The following is a 27,153-nucleotide window of genomic DNA, read 5'->3' as shown; positions in this document are numbered from 1 at the left end:
TCCCACTTCTAAGTGTCACCTACAGAGAGCAGATCTCTAATTTTTAGGCTTAAGAGCTACAGAAGATTAAAAAGGGGCAATTAAAATTATTCAGTATCTCTGAAAATGTCACTAGACAGTTGGGGCTGGAGAGGATTCCAACCAGCTTTTCTTGTCAATAATACAACAGCAATTATGGGCAAGCATATTTAATTACTGTAAAATTAACTGCTAACATGTCTGATAAATGATAGCCTAGTTGAGTACATTACCCAAATTCAGCTACTACAAACCCTACAACTAAGGAAAGTAAAATGCTTTTTCAAGCCTTGGACTTGCTAGGAACTGACAACATGGTATATTTATAGCTTTGCTTCAAAGTTGCCCCAGTGTCACCTCTTAACCACGCTTATACTTGGACAAAATAATTGTGCCTACCCTGGCATGCTGTAACACCCCCTGAACAATTACTGTGGTATGCCCATCCACTAGAAACACTGCAGGTAAGGTTTCAACATTCAAAAAAAGATTCAAGGAATGTTTTTTCAGTTTATGTTCATTCTTCTGCTTTTGTTGTAGATTCTCCTCAGGGTAAGAAGAGATACAAATATATCTTTGCTCTCATAATACATCGTTTCTTCCATTTTCCAAGGACTATAATAACAAAACTTTATTTTTCTCTCAAAGTGTTTTCCAGCCCACCACTCTAAAATGAGGCAGAGAAGGCGACTAGGAAACAAGATGGACGAGGAATTCCTATAAAGTCCAATTAAATGTTTGGTGTGTGGTGTGTCAAGACAATTAACTTGAAAGCGTACACAGTGTCAACGGGATTTCATAAGACAAAAGTTAATTATCAATTCAATATGTTCCTAAGTACAGTCAAATGCAAAATTCAGTGACCTTTAGCATTAAGACTGGAAGCCTAACTTGTGCTTAATTTGTGACTACCCACATCTGGTTGTCCATATGCTTTTCCATGGAAACTAAAAATGGATTCAGTCACCAATTATGTCTGCTTTAATAAAAAATAAAATAATTGTGAACTCAAAACCAAAAGTTATCAATGAAGAGTCAGTGCAGATTAATGCTGAGAACAGTATGAATTTTCACCAAATTCCACTGAAGACTGTTCAAAGGACTTTAAAAAAATCACAAAGATTCATACATTTTTACAATGATCACCACAGTTCCACTCTTATATCCACTCAGTAACCTTTTAACATCCACTGCATGAAAAAAAGCTGCAGTGATATGGTATACGATAGCGAATTTTATTTGATGTGTCAAAGTACTTAAAGTCTAAGTCTACATTTTCAGACAGACCCATTCTGCAGTCCAAGACCTCATATATATCTTCTGCCCAAATCCATCTAGAGTACCTCTTGAAGTGAACTGCACATCCTTCCTGCACAACTGATTTTCCTTCCCTCCTTGCAGATAGGGCATGGTTTTGGTCCTCATTTGTGAGACTTAGACTAAGGCCAAATTCCCAAGCACACCTGCTGTAAAGCGAGAACAGCAAAGTGTCTAGACCTGCTTTCACAACTGCAATCTGTTCACAAGCATAGGTCCAACAGCTTTGCATTTATTGCACTAAGCAACACAACTGCAGCTTTCCCTTCACAGGGCTTGCTTATGCAAAAATCCTACCAATCTAGGTGATAAAGGGATAGGTACCAATGCTTCTGCATCACCTCTTTACATGAGTAAGGTCTGGCAAAAGACCTTTATGCTTTGTATTCTGTGTGTGTTTATATTCTACACTGTCTATATACTGGACACTGTTAAATTTAAATAGCAAAAAGGGTTGCTTATAAAAATAACATTTTAAAATGTAATTTATATTGTTTTTCTTTGTTTCTTACTTTAGGCTTACTTTACTGGACTGCAGTAATTGTTGGTTATGTTGTTTTCTGTGCATGTCCCTCTACCTCAGATCTGCACGTTAATTGTTTTCGCGTGCACTCTTTGCAGCGGTACAGGTGGGAGATGAGTCTAGAGAGAAAAAACAGTGCAGTGAGATTGAAAACCTGAACACACTGATGATGACAGAACTCTCCAAAACCAACCAACAAAACCAAACCCAAGAAAACGTAACAAAAACACCTAGCTTTTAATTTTGTCAATAATATTAGTTAAGAGCTTTCTAAAATACGTTTTATCTGCAATCGTCCCCAGAGTAACATGCGCTAGGGTTCGTGGCCAACACCGCTGGTAAGGCCGAGGTGCTGGTGTAAGACCAGGCTGTCCGTGAGGGGCAGCCGCGGCCCGGTGCCGCCAGGTCCCTCACTCGGCAGGAGGGCCTCGGGGGCTCCTCACTGCTTACTCCAGCCTCACTCGGAGCAGCCTACAGATCGGATTTAGCGAGTTTTCAGCCCGCCTGGCTGCCTTCGCTGCCCCGGGCGGGCCGGCAGCGGCCTGGAAACCCGGCCCCGGGGCGGTGTGTTGTGTGTGAGGGGCGGCGGCCGCCGCGCCTGCTCCTTCCCTCCCTCCCTCAGTGGAAACTTTCCCCTGGGCGGCCGGGACAAAAGGGGCTCCCTCAGCGGGCGGCAGCGGCCTCCCCTAGGCCGCTCGGGGGAGCCGCGATGGATTCCGGCGGCGAGACCGTCGAGCTCAACGGGCAGGCGGAGGGCGCGGAGCCGGCGGCCGAGCGGGTAGGGCCGGGCAGCGGGGCCGGGGAGAGCGCGCAGGGGCTTGCGGCGGGCTCGGTGCCGTCAGCAAGGCATAAAGGGCGCCCTTCACGTTTCTTTAACCCTTCTCCTCCAGCTCGGCCCCTTCTCGGAGTGGGGGTGCCGCTGCCAGCCTCCCATTTTGTTTTGATTCAAAGACAGGCTAGCAAAAGACTGAGCGAATCCTTTTGAGCCCCGGTGACTGCTTCGTTCCTAAATTGTCAGGCGGCCTCCCCGCACAAAATCCCTGTATGGAGACGGATTTCTTCCTGGGGAGGGTTTTTTCATACAGGTGATGTGGGAGGGGATGGAGAAGGTCAGAGATGTCCACACAGGAGATACGGGAGGAACTGCCTCAGGGCAGGGGCTGCGTGCTGGTGTTTCCATATATCCAAACAAAACACCAATAAAACCAAGAGAAGAGCACAGCTTTTTACTACTCCATGTAGTCAAAACATGCCTAGAGATGTTCACTGGAAAGCATTTTATCCCATATTCTGTTTACACACAGAGGATGTTTTCCAAGTATGCCACTTTTTTGAAAAGACAAACTGGTAAAAGAGCATCTTTCATGTTGTTTTGGAAGGGACTAAACTCTAAAAAGCAGCTTTTATTCCAGCCTAGGACTGCCATATAGAAGCAGTTACACTAAACCACCATCTATGTCACTAGTAAAACTTTCTGGTTAGAGGCAGACAGCAGGGACTGTGCAGCAGCTCTGTCCTTCCTTCCCTTCCCCACAACCCCCTGCAGCCACGAATGCCAGACCAGAAAAAAATATCTGGTTTTAATGAATCCTGGAAAGTACCTAAAGAGAATCAGTGCTGGGACATGAATGTGAAACTGACAGGCTGAAGAGATTTCCTTCAAGCCCCTGAATTCCTAGCAATTAATTTTTAAACAGTTGTGATTGCATCACAAGTACAAGTAATAGGGACTTTTTTTTTTTGTCTTGGTCTGCTCTAAGAATTTTTGTGACTTTCCTGTCTTGCTTCATCTCCAGTTGCAAGCAACCATCATTATATCTTTCCAATAAAAACTGGAAGTATCACGTAAAGACTAAGCAGGGAGACATTCCCATATTGCAATGACACTTTTTTCATTTTCTAAAAGACATTCAAAGGAGGATATACAAGGTGAAACAAACAGGGACAGAATTCTTGAAAAACAAGTTTTGAATAGTAGATCTGATCAAGTCTGCAATTCACACAAAGAAAAGAATGCCCCAACTCTGTAGCCAGCTGATCCTGGGGAGGCTACAAAGCCATGGGTCCTCAGCCTGCAGTTACTGGAGTCAAACGAGCATAGGTGCCTGCTCTTAGGAATGCTGCAGCGTATCTTTGGCAGGCCTGGAGTGCTCACTGCCCTTCCTAGCATCTGTCTTCTCTGCTAAATACATTCTCTTGAGCATCATTCTCTTGCTGAATACCTTTTAGGCTAACTGATACAAGATGCAGGTATGGCTGTCTTACCTTCAAAACATTGTAGAAGCGCGTGAATTTTAGGAAAAAATAAGTTGAGCCCACTGTTATTCTGAATGAGTTGTCACACATTCTAGATGTGGTTTATTTTAACTCAGTCATTAATTCAGATAATTTTTTCTCACCAGCTGTCACACTTTTAGGAGCAAGAAACTCACGGCTTCTAGTACTGGCTCGGCCTGGCACATCTTGTTGTGTAATGGGAATAATTACAGTTGGCAGAAGTGCTTGGCCTTTTGTGCAAAGGGTCTGTTCATACAAATGCAGATAGTAACAGTTTTTTCATGTTCCTGTGTTTGCTTTCTTTATTCATGCTCCATATTGAAACAGTCTAGAGCTGCCATGCTCTGAAAGCTAGTTTAGTGTTTCCATGATAGTGACAAATGCCAGCTGAAATAGTTCAAGAACTATGAAAAAGGTGAACAAGAATTGGGTAGTAGAAGAGAATATCTGTGAAGTATTTGGCTTGTATTATCAAGTTGTTGCTAAAAATGTATTCAAGATTATATGTTAATTCATAAGTAATTTTGGGACATGGCAGTTTCTTGGCATTATAGTGTAAGTAACAAACTTGAGATTTGTAGTAACCTAGTTCTACTGCATACAGAATGAAATTGCCTGTGCCAAAGCAGTGTGTATTACAAATTTAAACTCCCGTATCAATGATAATTATTTGTATTTAAGTAGCTAGGACAAACAGTGATTTAGCAGCACAAGACAGGCAGCGGTGTTATAAGACCCAATCACTGGAATAAGCAGTAGTAATGCAACACAAATTAGTACTGAAGACATCTTCTATTTAAATAGCCGTACAGATGAGTTTAGTTTATAACTTCATTTCATAAAGTCATCAGGTGTGCTGATTATTCAAGTCATTAAATGAGTAAAATATTCTGACTTGGTCCTGGAACGTGTATAGCTTTAGGAAAACAGTGCTCTGCCCTGAGCTAACATGACTGTACTTTTCTCTTTTTCATACTAGGTGTTTAGCAATCAGCACGGCTACCACTTTTTTAAGTCATACTTGCATTTTCTGTTTTTCCATATACAGCATGGTTCTTCTTAAGTGCAGGCTTTTAAAGATGCTAGACGATCAATGCTGTCTATGAACACAGGCTGAGGTGGGTTTGTGTTTTTCCATTACCTGCAAACACACCGTGTCAACATGTGCTTCCAGCAGTCTCACAAGCTAGGTAGTGTTATGCTAGGTTAGTACTTGAATGGACAGATATCCCTCCCTCCCCCGGATGGAATTCCTACAGGAAATGTAACTGATGATTCAGTGCCAGATTTAGGGACTTTTTTTATGAGTCAGTGCTCAGTTGAACAAGTGCTCTAAAGTTTTACTGGGGAGAAGAATTCACATCTTTCCAAGTAGGGGTACAAAGTATCTAATCATCCAGTGTACAACTGGTATAGCTTCAAATATTTTTCTTGGAAGAACATTTCATTTCTTTGTAAAATATTTTCTCAAATTTTCTGGATAATAAAATTCTCCGAAACAGGGGAAGTCTGACTTCAGTGGCTACATATTGACCCATTACATTTCTACTACACAGGTGATGGAGATGTAGACAAATTCTACGTCTGTCGTTATTAATAAATAACTATATGAAGTTAGTAGTTCAATTCTACAACTTTAGGGTTAACCTTAGAAAAAATAAAAGTTCTGAAATTGTGTTCCATTTTAGTTCTGCATAATTTCTTTTGTGCCTGATCCTTTTCATGACATTACTGGAATTTTGTGCTGGAAAAGGTCTGGAAAAGTTTGCCAAACAGTGTTTTCTTAAAGATGAATACTTAAAAAAAATTAAAAAAAATAATTTTTAGGCGAGAGGTTTTTAGTATCTTTAATGAGGAAGACTTGCAAAACACAAAGAACAGTTCACTGAGGTCAGCGTGACACAGCCTTATATTTGCACTTGTTGTTACTTAGCATGTTTCCATTATTTTAAAATTAGGATTGTCCCTAAATGCAAGGGTTTAAGGAAGCGTGCTCAGTGCCATTACAAACCCAGAGGTTATACCAATCAATAACCAGACCAAAAGATCATCCCATCTCACTTTGAATCAAGGCTGTTTGACTACTAAGTGCCTAAAAACTGCTCTACAATTGCAGCAGTCACTAACCTTAACTAGAAAGAAAACAGAATGCAGAATTAGAGCAAGGCAAAGATTTAAGACTATTTCAGAGTAGGTATACTTGAAGGTGAGGAACCTTCTGACAGTGTAAGGCAGGTGTCATTAATCAGAAGCACAGGTCTTGGAAACCTTGTCCTGAATGCATAAACAATAATTAATTAGGATTGTTTTCCCGATCATCCCATACAAAACTGTGGGTCTCCTGTGTTTAATAAAGGCATTCTACTACAAAATATTTTAAAATTAGAATACCATGAAAATATTTAGTGCAAACACCTGTATCTGTATATTAAAATAAGTATTTGTATATTTTAGGAACCCAGATATGACCTGCCAGACCTGACATGCAAAACAGTTGAGCTCTGGGTCCTGCAGTCCCAACGGATACTAAGTAGCTGCAATGACAATGGCAAATCAAGATTCAAGGAAGTCAGGGTATACTTCTGATGTATGCCTTGCAGTTTCTCATTCTAGGTATAATTTTGAGAAGTTGGACATTGCTAACTGCAAAATACCATTATTCTAGGTGATTCATTTAGAAAACAGTAAACAATCCTGCGCTACTGCAGATACCTGGTAATTCCATTCACAAGAGCAGTCACACTCAGTTCAGTGTTCATAACAGATCTGGCTCTTAACTTGGAAACTTCAAGGTCCTATTAGCTCAGGCAATATTTGTCTCAGATTATTATTTTTTTGACACTTAAAGTAGTACATTTAGAAAAAAATATATATATTAGAAAAAAATCAAGAAGCTCAGTGGAGTACCTAGGAACATCCCAGAAGAGGAATGAATCCTAAAAATTTGCAGTTTAAAAGTTTTAAAATACAAGTGCAAAATAGTCTTCATTTTCATTACTGCTTTTTTCCTCTGTGAATTCCAGATGACTGGCATGTAAAAAACTCCACCTGTCTGCTCCTGGCAGACTAACTGGTACCATTTTGGGGAACTCAGAATTCAAGTTGAACAAGAAAACAAATTGTTTGTCTGACTTTCCTTTTTTGTCAGACTCCCAACACCTTAATTTGACTACTTCAGCAGTCACTAGTGTTTGATAAATATCCTGTTCAGCAAACAGCCATATAAATTTTGTCACTAGTAATGATTTACTGCTGTAATAGAAGCAGAAATCCTTACTATAACAAGCCACTGTATTTAGCAAAGATACTTCATTATTTGTTTTCAGATGTTTCCATTTTCAGCACTGTTCCCTTCCTGTTGAATCATCAGGTGCACCTTAGAAGTGATTCATCAAACTCAGCATCTAAGGACATCTACCTCAGTGCCCTTTTTATTTATTTTTAAATAAAAGTAATGAATAAATCCTTTCTGTGTTCTGTAGGGACTCAGTTATTCCGGGTGTACTGTTAAGACAAGTAGTAAAGCAAAGCAGAGGCAAAGCCTGGACCAAAGCGGTTGTCACTAGGACTACCTGTCCAGTAACACTCAATGCTGGCATGAAGGAAGAAACATCAGGTTTGATCTTTTAGAAGCAAAAACATGCCAACTTCTGATGCAGCATCCTAGCTTCACCCTTGCAAACTGCAGTGTGCCAGGCAAGCAGACGGAGCCTGCTGCCTTAGAGGTGCTGAGCTGCGTGAGATCAAGCTCTTCCAAGATTGCTGTACTCCAGGGGGACAGGACCCAAGATCAGGCTGTTGCTGACAGTAGCAGGATACAGCAGCTCCAGCCACATACAGCTCAGGTGCTGGCACCTATGAACACATGCTGGTTTTCCTCAGCCTCCCTTGGTAACACCAGCTGCAGGGATCAGCTCGGTCTGTAGCAGGCAGTCTTGACTGCTGAGAGCCAGGTCAGGTGCTGTGATTGCATCACGACTGAGGCAGGTCGCAGGGCTCCCTTTGCATGGCACACATGCTGATCTCTTGCCAAGTGGCGCCTGCAGGAAAGCTGTACCTTGCATGCACCACAGGAAGTCTCCAGAAGCTTCACGCCCCCTGCCTGCATCCCCCTGGGTGATAATAGCACAGCTCGGTACTGCAGACTGCACGTGTGGCCGCACGCCTGGGATCTCCCTGAAACCATAACGCCACGTAACAAAGTCCCCATGTAATTTCTGTTGTACAGAACTGTCATTAACCTGGGGTTAAGGCAACAGCTCTCCTTTCATTGCCTGTCTATATTTTGCTGTCCAACATGTAGTCTGTTGTTAAGAGCTGCTGGCAGAGTACTGACTGTATGTGTTCTAGTACTTGGGGCAGTTGCCTTCAAGTTCTTCCAGAAGTCAATGCTAATTTGCATTTTGTTGGGTTTTATGGTTTTCCATCGCGAGACAGGAGGCTCCATTTCTTAAGAAACAGGAAATGATTATTTCTGGGGCTTCCATGATTGCACATCCTTTTTCCTGGCAGGAGGCTGAGAAAACCCTCTGTGCAGTAGAACCGAGGTCTCAGTCCTCTGTGCACCCCGTTCCGACTGAGAACTGCTCTGCTGTCAGGAGCACTGGCTGAAAGCCTCCTAGCAGAGTAAAATGCCGGGTTTGGGAATCTAAGCCTAGTAAATAACTGCGTTGTGGTGCTGGAATAAGAAGTTTTGCCTTAGCATGGAAGCCTTCTCATTTTATCAGAGTTCAGAAGTGACTCAACTTTTGCTTCCACAACAGTTCAAACGCTGTGGGCTACTGTGCGCAACCCAGCCATGCAGAAACTGAGGATTAGCAAACAGCAAGGTCCTGACTATGCAGCAGTGTATCTGCCCCAGAAGCGATTGTGTTCTGTTGTTTACACAGTCTTATGTTGCAGCCAGAGATGTAACAAAGGAAGATGCAGCTCAGACTGCTTGCTCTTCTATATCACCAAACGAAGAGAGCCAAGTCAACCTTACCATCACATTTCTGCATTGAGTGAAAACGGTCATCGGGTCTTCACTGTAGTCCCCTTCCCTTGGGATTAAGACCAGAGCCACAGCTACCTGTGCAGTGCTTGCCTGTGTTACATACATATTGCACCCCAGTAAACTTGGATATCTTAGAGTCACTATTTTTGGCAGGCAGTAAGTAAGTAGCTACTAGGCATAGGAAAAATCCGTCCTCTAACAGGAACGTACAACAGAGTAGATCATATTACTTCTGCAGTCTACCAAGAAGAGTTTTTTAAATTCATGCCCAGAAATTAAGTTCTACTGTTACATGCAATTCCCCACCCTTTTACATATTGTGTAGGCAAGAGTAAAGTGCATTTGGTTTTTTTTTTTTAAACTATATGATAAACAGTAAAGAAATCTGAGCCTAGATTTTTCTCCTGACTACTACCAGCATATTTCATGCTGCTCTTTGTGAGGAAGAAAGCACCCACAGCTGTTGTGGTGCTTGTGGTGGATGCTATACTGGAATTACAGTATTTGTTCGTAAGTATCCAAACGTTAGAGCAGTTTAATGGAGCCGGGGGTGGGAACAGGAGACTCCTTGGGGAGAGGAATGGTGACAAAGTGGGGACAGACCCCTGAGCCAGGCAAATTTCATTTTTAGGTTGTGGGATACAGACAAAACCAAACGCGTGTCTAGTTCTTCCTTCCTGAAGCTGTTATGTGTTTCAGAGCCATTCTCTTCCCTGAGCAAGGTCTGAGTAAACAAGCTGTCTGCACGAAGCTACAGTTACGTGGTTTCATTCCCCTTGCAGAAAAATCCTGCTGCTGCCCCATGGTATTTTTCTCTCAGTGAAATATTTAGACTGAGGTTGGTTACAGAGTGTCTGGTGAAAACAGGTCAAGCAGGGCATTTGAATGCCCTGGAAAACTGGGAATGTTTGCTCTATGCATCAATGTGTGTCCTATTCCAAAGAATGCTTTTAGGTCTGGACAGCGGCAAGCCTGGCTTTGAAGTTGGAAATTTGATGGTAATTAGAGCTGCTGAAGAAAGCTATTAGAGGGTGTTTTCTGCATTTCTCCTTTAAGAGAGACTTTCTCCACAGTATTTTCTGGCAAGTGTGAACATATTTGTGCAGTAACAAAATCTCTAAGAAGCAGGTTTGAAGAAGTCAGCTAGCATAAGAGTACTCTTATATTTTTAAAACTAATATACAAATAAAGTCTAGGAGCAAGATCAGTAAGAAGGATGTCCCTAACCTGCTCAGAGACTTCAGAAGGGCATCACACCTCATTTTCCTTCATCGAAGAGTTATGCATCCAGGTCTAGCCTAGGTACTCAAAGCTGCATCTAACCTGTAGAGAAGTAGGATCCCCTGGAGACATGCTGTTGAATTCCAGGTTAGGTCACCTGAATCATCATCAGGAAGCGCTCATTTTATCCATCCCTCCAGGCTTAGCAGCTCTGGTTTTGCCCTGCAGTAGGTGTTTCTTTCCCTGTTTGTTTGCTGGGGAATTCAGAATAAGTCTGCTGATGAGAAAATGGAAAGAAAAGCTACCCTGTTAGTTGGGTAGTGCTTGGTAACCACCAGTCGTATGATATTTCAACAGAAAAACAGTTCTCTGTGTATGGACCTGGAAGGTAGTGTGGCAGAATAAGAAGCTCAAGGAAAAGAGGTCAACCAAAGCTCTTAGAGAGGCCAACTCCCACATAAATCCTCAAAATAGGACTCATGAGTAATTAAAGAATTATGTAAATGGATGATGATGTCTGCAGAGAGTGAATTTAATAAGTATTTGTAGTTTTGAGTATGCCTTTGTAAGTAAGTTATTTACAGCAATTTGTTGGGTTTTTTCCTCCCAACTTTTCTCAGTGCAAACTTCTCAGATTTTCCAGACTTTCCTTTTCTCAGGGTAAAAACAGGGACTATTTAGAAGCAAGCTGGAGAAAGTGTAGCTACCGAAGCCTAGCACAAGCACAGTTTACTGGGTTGTTATCAGATGGAGGTCAGTGGTAACAGTGAAAGAAGCACCGACATTCTCGGTGTTGTTACTCTGTTGTTACTCTATCAGTATCACTACAGAAATCAGTTGATGGGCTAAGCCGTCTCTGACGCGCTACGCCAATTAAAGTAGATGTGAATAACCTTTCTTCCTCTCCCAATTTTAGCACAGACCATCACAGTGGTTCCAGAGAAATAGACCTATGAATATCAACCACTACGCAAACAAGAAGAGTGCTGCAGAGAGCATGCTGGATGTTGCCCTGCTGATGGCCAATGCATCCCAGCTGAAAGCTGTGATGGAGCAAGGACCTTCTTTCTCATTCTACATCCCGCTTATTGTTCTCATCAGCCTGTCACTCACACTGCAAGTTATGGTGGGAATACTTCTGATATTCCTTGGTATGTAGCAACAGCAAGAACCACAGAGGTATTTCTTTAATAGGATGCAACCTGTGTATATAGATTCCCTATTGGTAAAAATAGACCATTGTATTTGAAAGTCTTTACCTCAGAATTGATTAAATTTTCCTTTAAGGCCATAGAAATATTGCAACAAAACCAGTAGAGGCAGCTTTACATGGAATCTTCAGTTTTGATCAACTTCCTCATATTCATTTGTCAAGAGCATGAATATTTTTTTCAGAAGGCCTGAAGGAGGAAGGAATGTGATGAAATATCATAAAAGAAACATTAGTAGGTCAGACGTGATCATGCACTTTGCCTAGTTGCATAATACTGTTTCTGGCAAGACTTGTTACTTAATCTTATGACCAAAATATATTTTTTCTGTATCAGTCATATTCTTATATCACTTATGATATTGTGAACATGAAACTTTGGAAAAAAGTGAAGGCAGAATTGTGCATCTTCATGTTGGTGTTGCATATTGTCTTTAGTTTGTGCATCTGCAATCAAATCAAAGGTTTGATTTAGCACCAGTTAAAAATCTTAGTTTTAAATTTAGGAAATTATTCAAAGCATCCTAAATCTATAGGCAATGAATGATAGGAATATACTTATTGCTCATTTTTCAAACCGATGTTAAACTGAAATTAAAGCTACAAAGAAAGAAAGGCTAGCTGGAGCAAAATTTCACCCTAAGAACATACCATAGTCAAAAATTTAGTCAAAAATATGAAGTGACATACAATATCAAAAAACACTCTGAGCAGCTTCCTGGGCCTACCAATGCTACAAGGTGATAGCCAGCATTCACAGATGGCTTTTGTGAAATTATAGGTACCACCTTTGGCTTTCTTTTGCTCTGTGTTCCAGTTTTTAGCACAACTGAAAACAGCAGCCTTGCATTCAAGAAGGAAGTTCCCAGGAAACAAGGATGCATCTGGCTTGTAATACTGATAAACAGCTGACATAGCTTTTTTTTTTTCTTTCTTATGAAAGAGATTGAATACAGCTGTGTCTGCGTTTGGTAAAGTTGGCACAAGGGCAAAAATCCAGGTCCTGACACAGAAGAGATTCCAGAAGAGAATTGGAAAAAGCAAGTTGATGATATTGGGGAAGGTGTTTCCTCTTGGAGTAAAGCAGCGTTGAGGCTTTAACTCACCTGAAGTACTGCCCTGTCCTGCCATAATCACACATTCAGAATAGGTAGTTTAAAAAAAAAAAAGCGTAAGCGGTTTTCCGAAAATCAAGTATTTTGAGAAGTGTTCAGCAAACTTGTCCTTGAAAGTCATTTGGTAGTCCTAACCTTTTGGAAGTAAAGAATGTGTTGAAATAGTTCAGTTAGCATGAAACTGTAGTAATCTAATCCTACTATAATACTTAGAGAATAATTTAAGAACGTGTCCACAAAGTGTCACTTGAAGTACTGTAGTAACAAAGATAGGATTACTGCAGTTCTACTTCAAAATTTAGAGCCCCACCTAAACTGACGAGCAGTACATTTTTTCTCTAATCTTTATGTGGTCAAAGTGACAGCTCTCAAAGTGTCAGTTCTCCTTCCAGCATGATTTCTTCGTAACTCACAAAACACGTTAGGCCATTATTGCCCTTTGGTTTTGTTTTAAAACCAGCCAGCTGTCTGAAATGCTTTTCTTACATACTGAAGGATTAATGTTGCATTTCATTTATTCTGCCTCATTCAGGTGAAAGTACTGGAGTCCTTCCTAGTACTGATACAATGCTAGCCTCCACATGCCTTACAGACACGTGTCAACTCATTTTCAGGGATAAGCACTGCTGAGCTTAAGTTATTTCGTGTCAACACAGGTGTGCAGTAGCTTAAGCTGTTCAGGTAGTTCCCCCACACTGTTCCTCAGTGCTCTGACTGCCCTGTGATGTTTGATTGCACTGCTTCAGCAAACAGGACTTGAACAGGCACCCAGATTTCCCAGAAACCAAAACAGCATTAGACTTCCTAATTAGAACACCAACTGTACCTGGCTTTTAGTACTTCAGCATCACGAACATGTTTGCCACCCCTTTACTTAACTGATTCCAAGAGCCAGCAAGCCTTGGTTCTGTGATTAAATTCTGCAGTGCTGACAGGGGCTTTATGTTAAAAACAAAGTTTACCTCCTGCAGCAGAGCCAGAACCTACATGTCTACGTATGTGCCTTTCAGAAGGAGCTCAAAGTTTTATTTATGTTACTGAAAACTTGTCAGGTATAAACTTTCCCCCCTCATTTCTTGCACATGCACTCACAAGTTCCAGTGAACTATATGCACCTAAGAATTAAGCATCTTAAAAAAAATACGCAGAAATCAATCTCAGACCATGCTCCAGAATTCATCAGCATTCATCCGACCAGCAAAGCAATTTAGCAGAGGCTCTGAGCTGCAACACTGTTAACTGCCGGAAAACAGCAGAGAAAAATCCTGTTTTTCCACATGATTTTTCCACATTGACAGCCAAGCACACACACCCCCTTTCTTACTGCCCTATACAAGCACTTGTTTGAGTCTATCATCAAGTCTATTATCAGTCCAATGTAACTCAAAGGTTTTCACAAAGCCTGGAATCAAAGTTTAAAGTAGACAGTATCTCCCTTGTGTGGTCCTCCCTAACTCCTATTAGCAGTTTAATCAAAGAACTGCAAGAAATAGAAGAACATGTTTACACAGCTGATGCTGTCTGTAAAAAGAACTGCAGCTACACTGCTTTGAAACCTTCCTTTGTTTAACAGATAATGCCCTTGTTTTCTGAAAACAGAATTGGTGCAAAAGCTGTACCTATCGGGAAAAAACTGTACAGCTAGGGAAGGGCACCATACCCAAATATACGGCTGTGGCATTTTCACTGTAGGAACTTTAATTTCGTTCCATCCTGTAAGGACTTCAGGCTTCATGTATTCATGCCTGAAATTATTTTTAAATGCTTAAAGTCTGCAACAAAACTAGATTTCAAGAGATCAAGAACTCAGAAGGTTCCCAGTAATGCTGTGTACCGTTACTCCCCTTTGTGCATCCACAGAGATTAGATGCTAATGACGGGAGGCTGTTAGGCACCTTGTGATTAAAGATCTTCTCCTCAGCACTTTTACTGAGGGTGCAGAATTGTACTTCCCTTTTAAGTATGACTGGTACAAATAGCTCAGTGGAAGAAATTCTTGAACCACATGAATAATGAAGACTTATTCTGGATTTTGAAATATTCATATGCTTAAAACTTTTTTCCCCTTTCTCTTTGAAGTAAAATATGACCTGAACAACCCTGCAAAACATGATAAGCTGGATTTCCTCAACAACCTTACAACTGGACTAGTATTCATTATAGTAGTTGTGAATATTTTTATCACTGCCTTTGGAGTGCAGAAGCCAATGGTGGAGTTGGCGTCGAAGCAGTAACTGCAAGGTGAGTGTGGGCTCTGCACCGTAAGACAGGGGGAGATAGTGCAAAAGAACAGTGCCCACTGTTGTGTAACTTGAAAAACAGCTTATCTCTAAGTGAGCTTCTCTATACAGTTCTAGGCTTTACAGATAAATAAGTTTACTTCAGACTTGCAAAAGCTGAAGCTACTAGGAACTATTAATGTTGTTCCAGTGTATTTGTAAACACGGAGTTCGAAAGTTGACGGCAGCACCTTACCTTGTGACACATGCAAGGGGTCCCTGACAAACAGGAAGTGTAAAGATCTTCCTTCTGGCTTAGCCAATCCTTCTCATTGCTGATGAAGCCAAGAAGGGAAATAATGCTCTGCTTCCTCTAAATGTCTTGTTTTTGTAAGAAAGGTCTGCAACATACTGTATCCAGTCTGTTATTACCACTGATTTTTTAAATCTTTAGCCAGGGAACTGCTAGAGCTAACGAGTCCAACAACATGTCACACCACATATCATTGGAGCCCTTTAGTTCCTGTGCAGATAGTGTGTTTTTTGTCCTCCCAAGTTGCAGGGTTTTCACTTTATGGGACATTAAACCCACAAAGACATGTGCTAACGCTGTTTGATACGCTATCACTATTTGATACACATGGTCATTTAGAACAAGTTTATTTCCACCTGCATTTTAAAAATTACCTGATTGTACAGAAACAAATATAGAAATTGTGAGAATCAAAATAAGTGTCAACTATAATGAGCAATTTAAGAAGAAAAACCTAAATTGCAGGCTTGCAACCTAAGATGCACTATGGTCCAACAACGCCTGCCTTGAAAATAGCAGTGCTAAGTCTGTGTGGGCCAGCATTACTCTGGCTTTTTATCTTCCAAATCTCAAATCACCTTCATAAGACCTACTGAAGGAGTTACTTGATTTTCCTGGCAAGCCACAGTACCCTGGCTACCACACAACCCATTCCTGTAACATCTGTTTGAGTGAACTTCCAGATGAAGTCCTCTCAGAAAACTGCCTGTTAGGAAGAACTAACTCAAGGCCTTACACTGAGAGACTTTCAAACCCCATTCTGCTTATATTAGCACTGCTAGAAATTTAGGGCAATTTGATTTTTATATAAATTTACTCCACAGAAAAAAAAAATACAAGGCATTTAAACTCCTAGTCTGAAGAGGAATGACACAGAAAAAGTTAACAAGAATGGGAACCAGAGAAAAATCTGTCAGGACTCTAAACAGAATGGATGGGGGTGGATTGCAGATTCCTTCTGCAATCCATAAACTCTAAACCCAGAGGGTTTTGTGATTTAATTATGAGTAGGACCATGGAATTCCTAGTAGGAATAAGAAGTCAGTTCCCATGCAACTCTGATGAGATCACCATGACAGCATGAAGCACGGTTCTGCCTAGAGGCTGGAAATAGCACATACAGCTGGCCACATATTGATGTGCACAGCCAGAGCATTTCTTCACATACATAAACATGATCAGCATCTACTGCTGAAACTGATTTGATAAATTTGCCATGCTTCAATAATGGAGAAACGGATATTTTATGTAAACTTGGGTAGAGGCAAGACCAAAAGATGCTTAAAGCAAGTTTACATCTGTACAAAAACACCAGCTGTGTGATCCTGCCTTCACGCTTTTCATGCAGTTTCCTAAGAAAATGGCTAAATGTGGTGTCTAGAATCTGCATCTTTTTAATCCAGATTTGTTAAATTTGGAAGTTTAGTTGCTTTGGATTTTTCCATTTGCTGGCTCACTTGTGCATATTGTCTCTGTTAAAAATACCTGTCCATAATGATCTGAATGGAACTTGGAAAAAAAAAGTGTCTTTTTTCACAGTGGGCTTCCATAATCTCAAATCCCCAAGAGAAATGAGCGGTCATTTTCTGGCTTTACCTTTACTGTGAACACTTTTCAAAAGAGAAAAGAATTCCCCCTTTAAGACAAATTTGCCATTTACTGTAATTCCTGCATTACTAACATCCCAATATCCATTTCTCATTTCAGAGATATGAAGCATTCATTCTTCCATAGATGCCATTTGCACTTGAGCCAGTTATACTTGGACACAAGAAAAAAATATCTGAGGATGACGACCTACAGAGGCAGCTTTCTCAGGTTTCCAACAAGCAACACATCTGTGTACCTAGAATTTTCCAATATGTTAATATTTATATTTTTTGGCATCTAAGGAATGGATGATTTTGACCCAAGGACATTGCTTCTCTGGATGTTGTCATTTCAATTTGTAGATTAATTGTTAATCAGAAAAGTGGCATAAACTCAAACAGGTAATATCAACTGGTGGAACTTCACTGGTTCCAGAACTTCCCATTTTCCATGCCTTTTGCTTTCGCAGCAAGTTGACATTTTCACAGTGATAAACTGCAGGCCTTCAGTTCTAGCATGGCCCCATCGTCCTTCATTTCACTCACTTTGCACCAGACCTATGGTTTTCCATAGCACAGTGCTTTTCCCTTGCAGTGTTCAAAGGTAGCTGTGTCTTGTTTTCTCCCCCTCATCCCAGTTCCTTTATTTAACTACAGCAATGATAAGACAACTAGAAATGGCTGACTATCTTTTGGCCAGTTTTTGTTCTCACAGATAGTCATGTTTCTGTGGACCACCGTTCAAGCTTCCTTCTCTGTGTACAGATACACAGATAACCTCAGTGCTCCGTTTTTTGTTATTAACCATGATACTCCATATTCTGTGCATTATACATATTTCTGCAAAGTCTGATAAAACAGATACCTTTTCTATGCCCAGCTGGAAGACTAGAGGATACAGGTGATCTTCACCTGCTAAACTGGTACTGAGAGCCTGTCAGCAATTCTAGGAGTAAGTTGAAAGATGTTTAACCCTTACTTTTCCTCTTTGCAAGATATGCATTGCTGCAGTTATGTCACTCTTATGAGTTTATGGCTAAAATCACTTTATATATATATATATATAAAAATAAATATCTTTTAGGTTCTTACCTGCTGGCTCAGGGACTGATACTTTTTCTAAATACACCATTGCTAGTAATGGTGTATGTTATAAGAATTTCTACAACAAAAACTTTTCAGTCTTTTTTAAAATTTTCAAAGTATTACATCTGCAATCAGGAAAGTCCTAGTTTTCTAGAGCATGCTTACTTGTGGATGCAGATTTGTACTAATGCTTTTTCTTACTATGAATTTTTAAATGCTTCCTTGCACATAATTATAGAAGTTTGACTTCTGTGTAAGCATCTCATCTCCTTTACAATTTTTATTGGTAGCATTTCTCTTTAGTTATATCTCAAGGGCAATTGATGTACCATATCTTTATTTACACGTTCTATAGGAATTATTGACAGAAAACAAATCAGAAGCTTGTCAATTAGTAAGAGAATAGACATTCTTTTTGATTTTTTGGTTGCTTTATTTCTAACTTAACATGTATTTAATCAATATCTGGCAAACAATGGTTTTAATTGTGTGCATTGTACAAATTTAAACATAGCTCAGAACAAGTACTGAAAGAGGTACTCAGGACAATTTTCCTTATTTATTTTTACAAACCAGCAAACTGTTGCAGGACTGTTCATACATCCTTGTGTTACAGCAGTGTCGGTGCTGTATTGTAGTGAACTGACTGGCCAAACAGTGGTGAAGAAAACCTTAAAAACATTTCCTTTTTGAAAATACGTGACTGTAGGCAGAGCCCTTCCAAGCATGAAATTTGTGTATGGTTCAACACTGGGCAGTAATTTCAGTAGGATCCTTGAATGTATTCCTGTTACTTTCCACCTTTTTATTCATTGGGGTGTTTGCCAGTCTGTGCACCTGATTCAGTCTGGATTGGCTCTTTGGAGGCATCAACCTCTCTTACTGTACAGGAAATTTTGTACTTCAGTTGGATGTCTGAAGTCATTGCTTTGTGTTGTAACGCAACCCCTTTCATGGTATAACATAGCCCCTCCAAAAGGATAATTTCTGACGTGCTCTGCTTTTAATTTAGGTATGAATCAGATATTTTTTGTTGCCAGATCTGTATCTTCATGTGTTTTTTTGTTGTTGTTGTTTATGTGGATTTTTTAAGCAAGAGAAAAATAGGAAGAAATGTTTTACTGGCACTTAGTTAATCCTGATTTTTGACTTGTCCTTACTACCCTAAAGGCAGATACAAGCAGACAAAGGCTCTGTTGTTGCTTACCCTATTTATATTTGGTAATGATTTGGCCCAGTTTTGGATGTAGCTTTCTATACCTGTGCTACTTGTTGCCACAGCCCTCTCTCATAAGCACTGAAGCACCTGAAAGCAGTCAGATGGGGCTGCAGCACAGATGTACCAGGAAGACAAGACTCACCTCCCTACTGCCCACGTAGCTCTGATTTTCATTAACTCCAGATTTAGAATTTGTTTCATGTCTCCTCCATTTGTTTCAGTGCTTTGTAGATCCTCTCTCAGCTCCTTTCCCCACTTTATTCCCCTCATTATTGGTCTGTAATATTTCAGGTCATTCAAGTAATGAAGCCATTACAATAGGTTTCCCCTGAAAAAAGTAGTAGCTGTTCTTATAGCATCTCACAACTAAGCTGCCATCCAACAGAAACTAGCAAGGCTTGTATACCCCATCTCCCAGCTGCTTATACCATAGCAGAGAAAAAATAACTAGATGTAGCGCTGGAGTGTGAAGCATTCACCAGGTGATGGATGTGTCGACTACTGATTCCAATGGACTCTGCAAGACAAGTTTTGGGCCATACAGGAGGGAAAGAAAAATGCTCAAGCTTGAAAACATTGTTGAGTGCCCGGGGCTAAACACACAGACCTGCATTAAGGTGGTAGAAGTCTGCTCACTTGGCATCTGCTGGAGCCAGCCTTAGAACAACACAAAAGCCTTGCATCCTCCTGAGCTGCTGGAAGCATGACTGCAGCATCACAACAGGGATGTCTGCAACTTCAGAAGGCCTGGTCTCTTATTCTGGTTCTAGACACATGAAAACTTGTTCGTAAAGCCATCCATCTGACTATGAGCCTGTGCTGGACATCAACAGTATTCTACTTGCAACTGAATGTCTTTTTTTTTAATAAAAAATATGCTGGTTTATTACTGTGTGTTTTGTTGTGATCAAGCAATATTTGCAAAATGTCTTCAGACATGCAATCTGTGTTTTAAGTCTGAAGCCTTCAGAGGTCATGTATTTTTTATCAGACAAAAGCATCTGCAAGTTGATTTCAAGTATAAATAATTTAATCACATGATAATTATTCTTTTAAATCAGGTGCTTATTTAAAATCCTAGTGAGTATTTTCTAGGGGTGGCAAACAAATATATCAGTTTAAATGGGTCTTGGGTTTGCCATGCTTCTCTGGAGTTCTTGGTTGTAGGCAAGCATTTCACTTAAAAAGAGGTCATCAATAATGAAACAAGATGAATTTTCACTGGCTCTCTCAGGAAGCAGTTCATACCAGGTCATCCATTTACTTCTGTTTCATAAGCTGCTGGGCAGAGTAAGAATTACACATGCTGCTCTAGTTGTTTTCATTAGTTCCTTCAGCATCAAAGCCTGACAATGCTGAAATTTTAAATGTAGTGTTATTTACTAACAGGGTTGACAACAATTATTTACTGGAAGTGACCTGTAAGTATTTGTCTTCTGAAACAGGTCACCAGCTGAAGCTTATTCTGCAGATGAACAGTAGGTAAAATGGGCTGAACAATAAAGTATAGTCCTGGTTACTGTTTTCCCCTCAATCATCATTCAGATGAAATTAAAAGGAGGGGCCAAACCCTTCTAAGTGTTTTTATCCTGTTTCTGCCATGTCTTCCTGCAAGCCATACTGAGTCCTGCCAAACAGGATGCACAGCCCTCTGACAGTGGTGGTCATTGTTCTGCACTCACCGTGGGCCAGGGCACACTTACTACACATTACAGTAAAAGCTTGGATGCTCTTTTGTTGTTAACAGCTCTAAAAAAACAATCACAATCATTCAAATATTTACAACAGAGTTATCAGCAAGGAGTAGCAGAATCCCAAAGCTATGCAAGTTTTCCTTATTTACTAGCTTACAAAAGGTATTGCTACTGCAAATTTTATCTGCTTCAGCAAGTGCTACATGTGGTACCAATTTATGCAGTGTTTTACAACATGTTTCCAAAAAAAAGAAAAAATCCAGTGTGGAAAGCTCCTCCTAGAGTATAATTCTGTCAAACTGCAGGAGAGCAGGCTCCTCTGGAAGCGCACTTCCTCACTGCAGGCCAGTGGCAAGAAGAAAACGGAGGGTACATTTTGATACATACAGCTCATCTCTGATAATCTGCACACATAAAAGCACCACTCCTTGAAAATAAGATGTCAGGACTCCCATCAGGTTAGAGGCAGAGTAGGGCATATCAGGAGCACCGAGACTAAAAGGAGCTTTGTCTCCCCACCTTCCGCCCTCGTTGGTTGCATACAGGGAAAACCACTCTACTGCTAAATGACACCGTTTTGCTTTTAAGTAAGCTATTTGCAGGTTACACAGGTAAACATACTATCAAAACGTGAATGGTGGAGTCTCCCATCTTTGCAAAGCCAAGACCACAAACCTTACACTTCCATAAAGAAGTTAGAAATCAATAATAAACCACGAGCTTTGGAACACTCCCAGCAGTGCTGCTGCACTGTCTACAGAGAAGTTGTCTAGCAGAGCAGACACAGCACTGTCTAGTTCTTCAGACACGAGTATTATCACTATTAAACCAGCATCCAGGAGAGGAAAAATAGCATAGATAGTGCATTTCCTACAGAACAACATCGGGAAACAACTGGTACCCCGGATACCAGCAGATGGTAATTATTTATGAGTTATTCTTCTTTAGTAGAAATAGTTGTGACTTGCATCACTTGAATACACACAAATGTATTGACCTTCCTTCACTGCTGCAGCTGTGCCTTGAAATACCCGGCACCAAGGCACCCTCCCAGCCACGCGGTGCATGGACAACAGGGGTGCTCACACGTGGCATTCTCCCCTCAGCCCCTGCCTGATGCTGAGCAGTGTCTGTCTCTGAAATCCACACAAAATGTTATGAGTGCAGGCCTGGAGGAGTGCTGTCAACGCATGCTCAGCATTTCCCATACAATTTCTAAAACTATAACCCTGCAACCACAAGGCGCTCTCAGTCAGGACTGTGTTTATTACAGCTTCCAACCCTCCAGACATTATCTGGCCTTCTCCTTGCTGCCGTGGAAGCCCACGCGTTGCAAAGAGCAAAACAGCCATGTGCCCAGGCGCAGATATTGCCTCAAGGAGCTACCCCAGAGGACAGTGTGTGTATTCTGACAGACAGCTTATTCAGTGATGGAAAACAAGAATAAGTCCTCATTTATGAAATAACATCTCAGCACTTCATTTCAATTCCAGTTTTCACACACAACACTGCTAAGCACCACAGCCAAAAGTCTCAACAAACACTCCCATCTCAGGGCTACTAATGAGCTAAATAACCACTTTGAAGCCCAAAAAAGGTAGAAAAGCTCCCTGTGTCCCAAAGCACTCGGACTTTGAGTGTCATGTCCCTGCAGGCACAGACAGGGAGGGAAGGCCCAGGGCCAGCAGCAAGGCAGGATGGCCCAGCCCAGCCAAGTGACACCCCCAGCAGAGACAGTGCCACCCATACCATCCTTACACGCCACTTTCCACGCACACAGCTAGGTCCCGCGTGCCAAGGAAGAACAATGATGAAGACAGGTGCCTGCCCAGCCTATGGGCTGCATGGCATGGGATGCACAGGCTGGGAGCAGCACTGGTGTCAGGGGGCACACACTCCGTGCTGCTGGGCCAGGGACCATGGGCAGCATGGCTCAGCAGCCCACCCCAGGGCCTGGCACCTCACCCACTGGTTACCACACTGAGCGCAGAAGCACATCACCCCCCTGCGGGACTCACCTGTGGGCTTCTGGCGCATCCTCTGCGTGCTCCCATTAGCAGCATCTGGTCGCAGCTTCGCTTCTTGCAGGGCATCCAAACTCAAACCAGAACTTCATCCCCCACCTCAAGGGGGAAAGCACAGTCAGATCTTTCTCCAACAAGAGACTCCAGCGTCCTTTTTCTCCCCCCCAGCTGCTTCCTTCCACTGTTGCCTACCTCCCATCTCCCCTGCCCTTGGCTTTTGCCCTCCAGCCATCCCCCAGGGGGCCCACACGACACATCACCTCAGGTGAGAAAGAAGAGAGCCCTGCCCGGCAGCTGCGCTATATAACGAGCAGGGCAGGGGGGAGCCAATCCCAGCACCTTCAGGGGAAGCCCCCGCCGTGGCTTTATGAGAGGGCCCTGCTGTGCCCCTTGGTGCTCATAGGTGATCAAAGGGCCAGGCTCAGAGGCCACAGCTCAGAAAAGAAACTATGAGGGCCAGAAATAGTTTAATACAAATAACAAAAAGTGCTTGAGGTGGAGATAAATTGTGGCATGGGCACAGCAGAATCTCAGAGAAGGCTTTTGGCCGAGGCTGGGTGGTGTGTCACTGTGTCCCCGGTTCCACCCTCAGGTTGCTCCCTGTCACGGGCAGAGAGCAGGCGCCAGAGCTGGGTCCCCGGGGCGGGAATGGTGCGTGTGGTGTTGAAAGGCTGCTCTTCCTGGGGGAATTCATGTTTTCCGGCTGCTTGGATTCTTTGTTCTGTGCCAAAAACACACACACAGCCTCAAGCTGCCATTTCTAATGGCTCCTGGCTATCACATGTGTGTCAGGAGGGGGAGCCACAAGTCACTGCGGCAAGCGCTGTGGTAAACAGTGGCTGACATGGAACACAACCTTTTAAAGAGGAATACTTAACAAGTTATGGTCCAACCTCCTCACACGGTGCTGTGTGGGAATGACAAAAAAAGTTACCTTCCCTGCTGTGGGATGCAGCAGATTCATCCGAACTCACTTTCTTCCTTCTCCACAGACCACTGAAGTAAAGATCTGTTTCCGTGGCTATTTCTCCCCGGGCATTACTTCGTAATGCACACTGTGCAGCAGCCTGGCTGCTCTCACAGCTCCACAGGAGCAGCGCAGCACCCAAACAAGCAGGGCGACTTCCAGCCCTGCCGATGCCACTGCTGCCAGCTGGGCCCAGCGCCCTGAAACGCCCCGGTGCTGGCAGAGGCTCGGCACTGGCACCAGAGCAGCATGCTGCAGCACAGCTACCCAGTGGGTATGGGTGCTGCACAGCCCGCAAAAGGCAAGCTGGGCTTTATCAGCAAGCAGAGTTTTAATTATTTAGGAGAAGAGTTGTAACTCTGAGGCCATGAAGCAAAGAGCCCAACCAGAACTCCTGAAACATTGCCAGCCATTTGCCCTGGTGCCAAAAATATGTGAGAGTAAATTGGTTTCATCGCTAGCCACTATTACCCCAATTGTTTGGCATCAAGGATGAAAATAATTTAAACCGTTGGAAAGGACTTAAGTTTCAGATTTGTGCCGGAACTGTGAAAGCTACAGAGGGAGACAGCAGCTCACCCTTACCCTGGAGCAGGATTTATGGATTTTCCCATGTCAGGGCGTGTGAGCCAGGAGGCTGTGTTTAGTCACTGGCCTCTGCCAGTCTTGGAGAGTCAAACTCTGGGAATGTGACTGTAACAAAATCAAGTTGTGTCAAATGCACTACATGGATCAGTGTGAGAGCAAGCTATGACAGGCCTGTGTTGTTCCATAGTCTGCTTTACCAGGTGTCTTCATGCTCTGTAAAAACTCTTTTTTTTTCCCATGCTGATACAGATCAGGTAGGAGAGCCCAGCAGCAGGTCTCATCACACACCGTCTCTGGAGAACATCACTGGTCGTCAGGACCGTGGTTATCGAATCAAGATGCTGGCAGCTTTACGCCTGGTGTCACTGTTTTGCCTGATGTGTACATGCCATTTGTTTCCAGATGCAGGGTGCAATGGAAGAGCAAGTCTTGTTGCTGTTTCAGGATCAGGACTGGTCTATGCTCGTCCAAGGGTGGAATGTCTCTCAGCTCCATATGAGAAACTTCCTTCCTACTTGTCTGCTTCTTGTAACAACTGTGTGCTAGTCCAGACAGGCTTCATGTGTGCCCCACAGAGCTCCCTGCCTTTCAGCCTGGGGACACAGTGAGACATGGGTTTGCAAGTCTTTCCTGTGAAACAACGGTGATCTTTAAAATGCTTTAGCCAGTCAGTTTGCCTGTTATGACTGGACTTTGAATTTGGATCCTAGCTGCCATAAAGCATCTTTGTCCCTTCCTGCTTCTTGGCAGGATGAGATCATGATAGACTGGAGTGAGCCCAAGCCAGCTCCAGGGACACAGCTGGCGCCTACAAGTGAAGATGAGCCTCTCCCAGCCTCCAGAGGCTGCAACTGCACCTCACTGCTTACCCACAGAACAACCTCAAACTAAAGTGTTTGGTGGCCAGTGGATGCCAGGTTTTCCTTTCTGTGTGTGCAGGAATAAGTGTGAGAGCAGCACTGGCCCTCGTCCCTGCTGCTCGTTGCAGCCCCAGCCTCGCTTGTGCCCCCGTTTCCTGTGCCAGCAGCCTGGGCACTGGTACAGGACATGGATCACTGTTCCCTGTAGCAGAGTTTTGCCTCCACTCCCTCCCTGAAAGCATCCAGAGCCCACTTTGACGTTGGGAACCTTCTTAACAGATCTCTGTTAGCTGTGAGACACCTGCACCAGGAAAGATGCTTGCTTCATGCCGCAGTGGGACAGCTTGCAGCCCTGTGGGCAGCAGAGGGCTGGGGTGGCAGCACTGGGCAGCAACAGGCGACCAAGAGAAGAGAAGTGGAGGCAGAAACACCCCCTGCACCCGGGGAGCAGCTGCAGGACAGGAGGGTGAGCGGCGCCACAGGGCTTGGACCCCCGGCAGCCGTGGGAGCGCAGGCGCCTTTCAAAGCTCCCCGGACAGCGTGCTGCTCAGCTCCTAGTGGGCTTGCAGATCTCAGCCCCAGTGGGATTTTATTTTTTCCTCCACAGAGAGGAGCAGCATGACCCAGCTGTCTGCACCCATCACTCGTCACGAGTAGCTGAGCAGTTCAGGCATCATGTTTTCGACCTCTGCTAAAAGACCTTTAAGTGAATTATCTCAGCACAGACAGCGGAAAGACTCATCTTAGGGCTCTCCCCTTCTGTCAGTGAGAGTTGGGCCACCAGTGGCTGCAGGGAAGGAACAGGACAGCTGGAGCTGGGGCCACAGGCTGTGGGACCTGGTGTTTAAAGATAAACGACATCCGAGAGTGTCAGGATATTTTCCTGCTGAAGATGAATGTGAAGACTCACACTTGGTATGCCCAACCCGCGTGCACACGCACAGCCATGCTGTGCCCAGGGGCTGGAGGCCGCTGGGGTGCCATGCCTGCAGCAGCTCACAGCTGCCTCCCTCATCAGCAGCTGGCGAGGCGCAGCCCAGCACTGAGAGGTTTTTGCTTTACTGGGCACGATGGTATTAAACATTTATCAGCACCAAACTGTAAGAAAGCTTTTTCTTGCAACCACAGCCTAACACGGCCTGTGCTCTAAAGTAGAAAGGGCAGCTCAGGACTCAACTGAAATGCTCTTCTGCACATGCAGCGAGGCAGGGCCCCGTTCTGTCCTTCCCTCCCATAAAATCACACCAGCCCACAGTGCAAATGCTGCTGGCTCCTTCAGCACCACAGCTGCTGCAGAGCTGCAGACCCCGGTGCAGTGGGCCGCCCCCTGCAGCAGGTGGCCATGATGGTTTCTCACACACATCCAAGCCATGGTGATGCCCATGAGAAAAGCTTGGTGACGCTCCCTTCTCCTCATGCTGGGCACAAGGCCTCCCTTGTAGGGGTCTGGACACCACGTGCCTGCTCAGCACAACCACAAGGACGCCCTCTGGCCACAAAGCTGCTCCTCTTCCTCTTACACAGAAGAGCTTCATGTTGAATGGGGGGAGGAGACCTTTCCAAGGGAGGGAAAATGCTCAACTGGATCACTCTGGCCCATCATCGCTTACCTTGACCAAGATCCTCTTTAAAGCTCACACAACAGAACAGGCCAGTAACATATCAGTGTGCATGTTCATGCCACCTCAAGTCCCTTTTTGTGGGGTGAAGACAACCCTCACATTCAGTGTGTGTCTGAGTCACTTTCTGCAGAGCGGCTGTAGGCCCCACACAGGCCCCTGCGGGTGAGGAGGATTCATGGGGCTGTCCAAATGACACCAAGCCAGGTCCTCACCAAGAGACACCAGGTTTTGGACATGTATCGAGTTTGATTTCAGATCGCACAGCAGGTTAGACAAAGAACTTTGAAACCAGCTG

At 43.2% G+C, this 27,153-nt stretch overlaps 2 protein-coding genes across 3 annotated transcripts in view; one reads left to right on the top strand and one right to left on the bottom strand.

Moving 5' to 3' along the window:
* WNK2 (WNK lysine deficient protein kinase 2) overlaps positions 1-23,020 on the bottom strand; it is a 184,466-nt gene extending 161,446 nt beyond the window's left edge. For both annotated transcript variants that reach the window (XM_083795877.1, XM_083795865.1), the window contains exon 1: positions 22,816-23,020. In XM_083795877.1, the coding sequence (XP_083652003.1) occupies positions 22,816-22,890 (75 nt within the window). In that variant the 5' untranslated portion in view covers positions 22,891-23,020. The remainder of the gene's footprint in view (positions 1-22,815) is intronic.
* On the top strand, positions 1,226-19,992 carry NINJ1 (ninjurin 1). Its single transcript, XM_083795998.1, has 4 exons — positions 1,226-2,636; positions 11,269-11,503; positions 14,757-14,918; positions 16,917-19,992. The coding sequence occupies exons 1-3, from the start codon at positions 2,568-2,570 to the stop codon at positions 14,909-14,911; spliced, it is 459 nt and encodes a 152-aa protein (XP_083652124.1). The 5' UTR covers positions 1,226-2,567; the 3' UTR covers positions 14,912-14,918; positions 16,917-19,992.
* Positions 23,021-27,153: the final 4,133 nt, after the last annotated feature.

Source organism: Anser anser, assembly GCF_964211835.1.
Source record: "Anser anser genome assembly, chromosome: 12".
In the NCBI taxonomy this organism is placed as follows: Eukaryota; Metazoa; Chordata; class Aves; order Anseriformes; family Anatidae; genus Anser; species Anser anser.
This window is presented reverse-complemented; position numbering and strand designations above follow the sequence as displayed.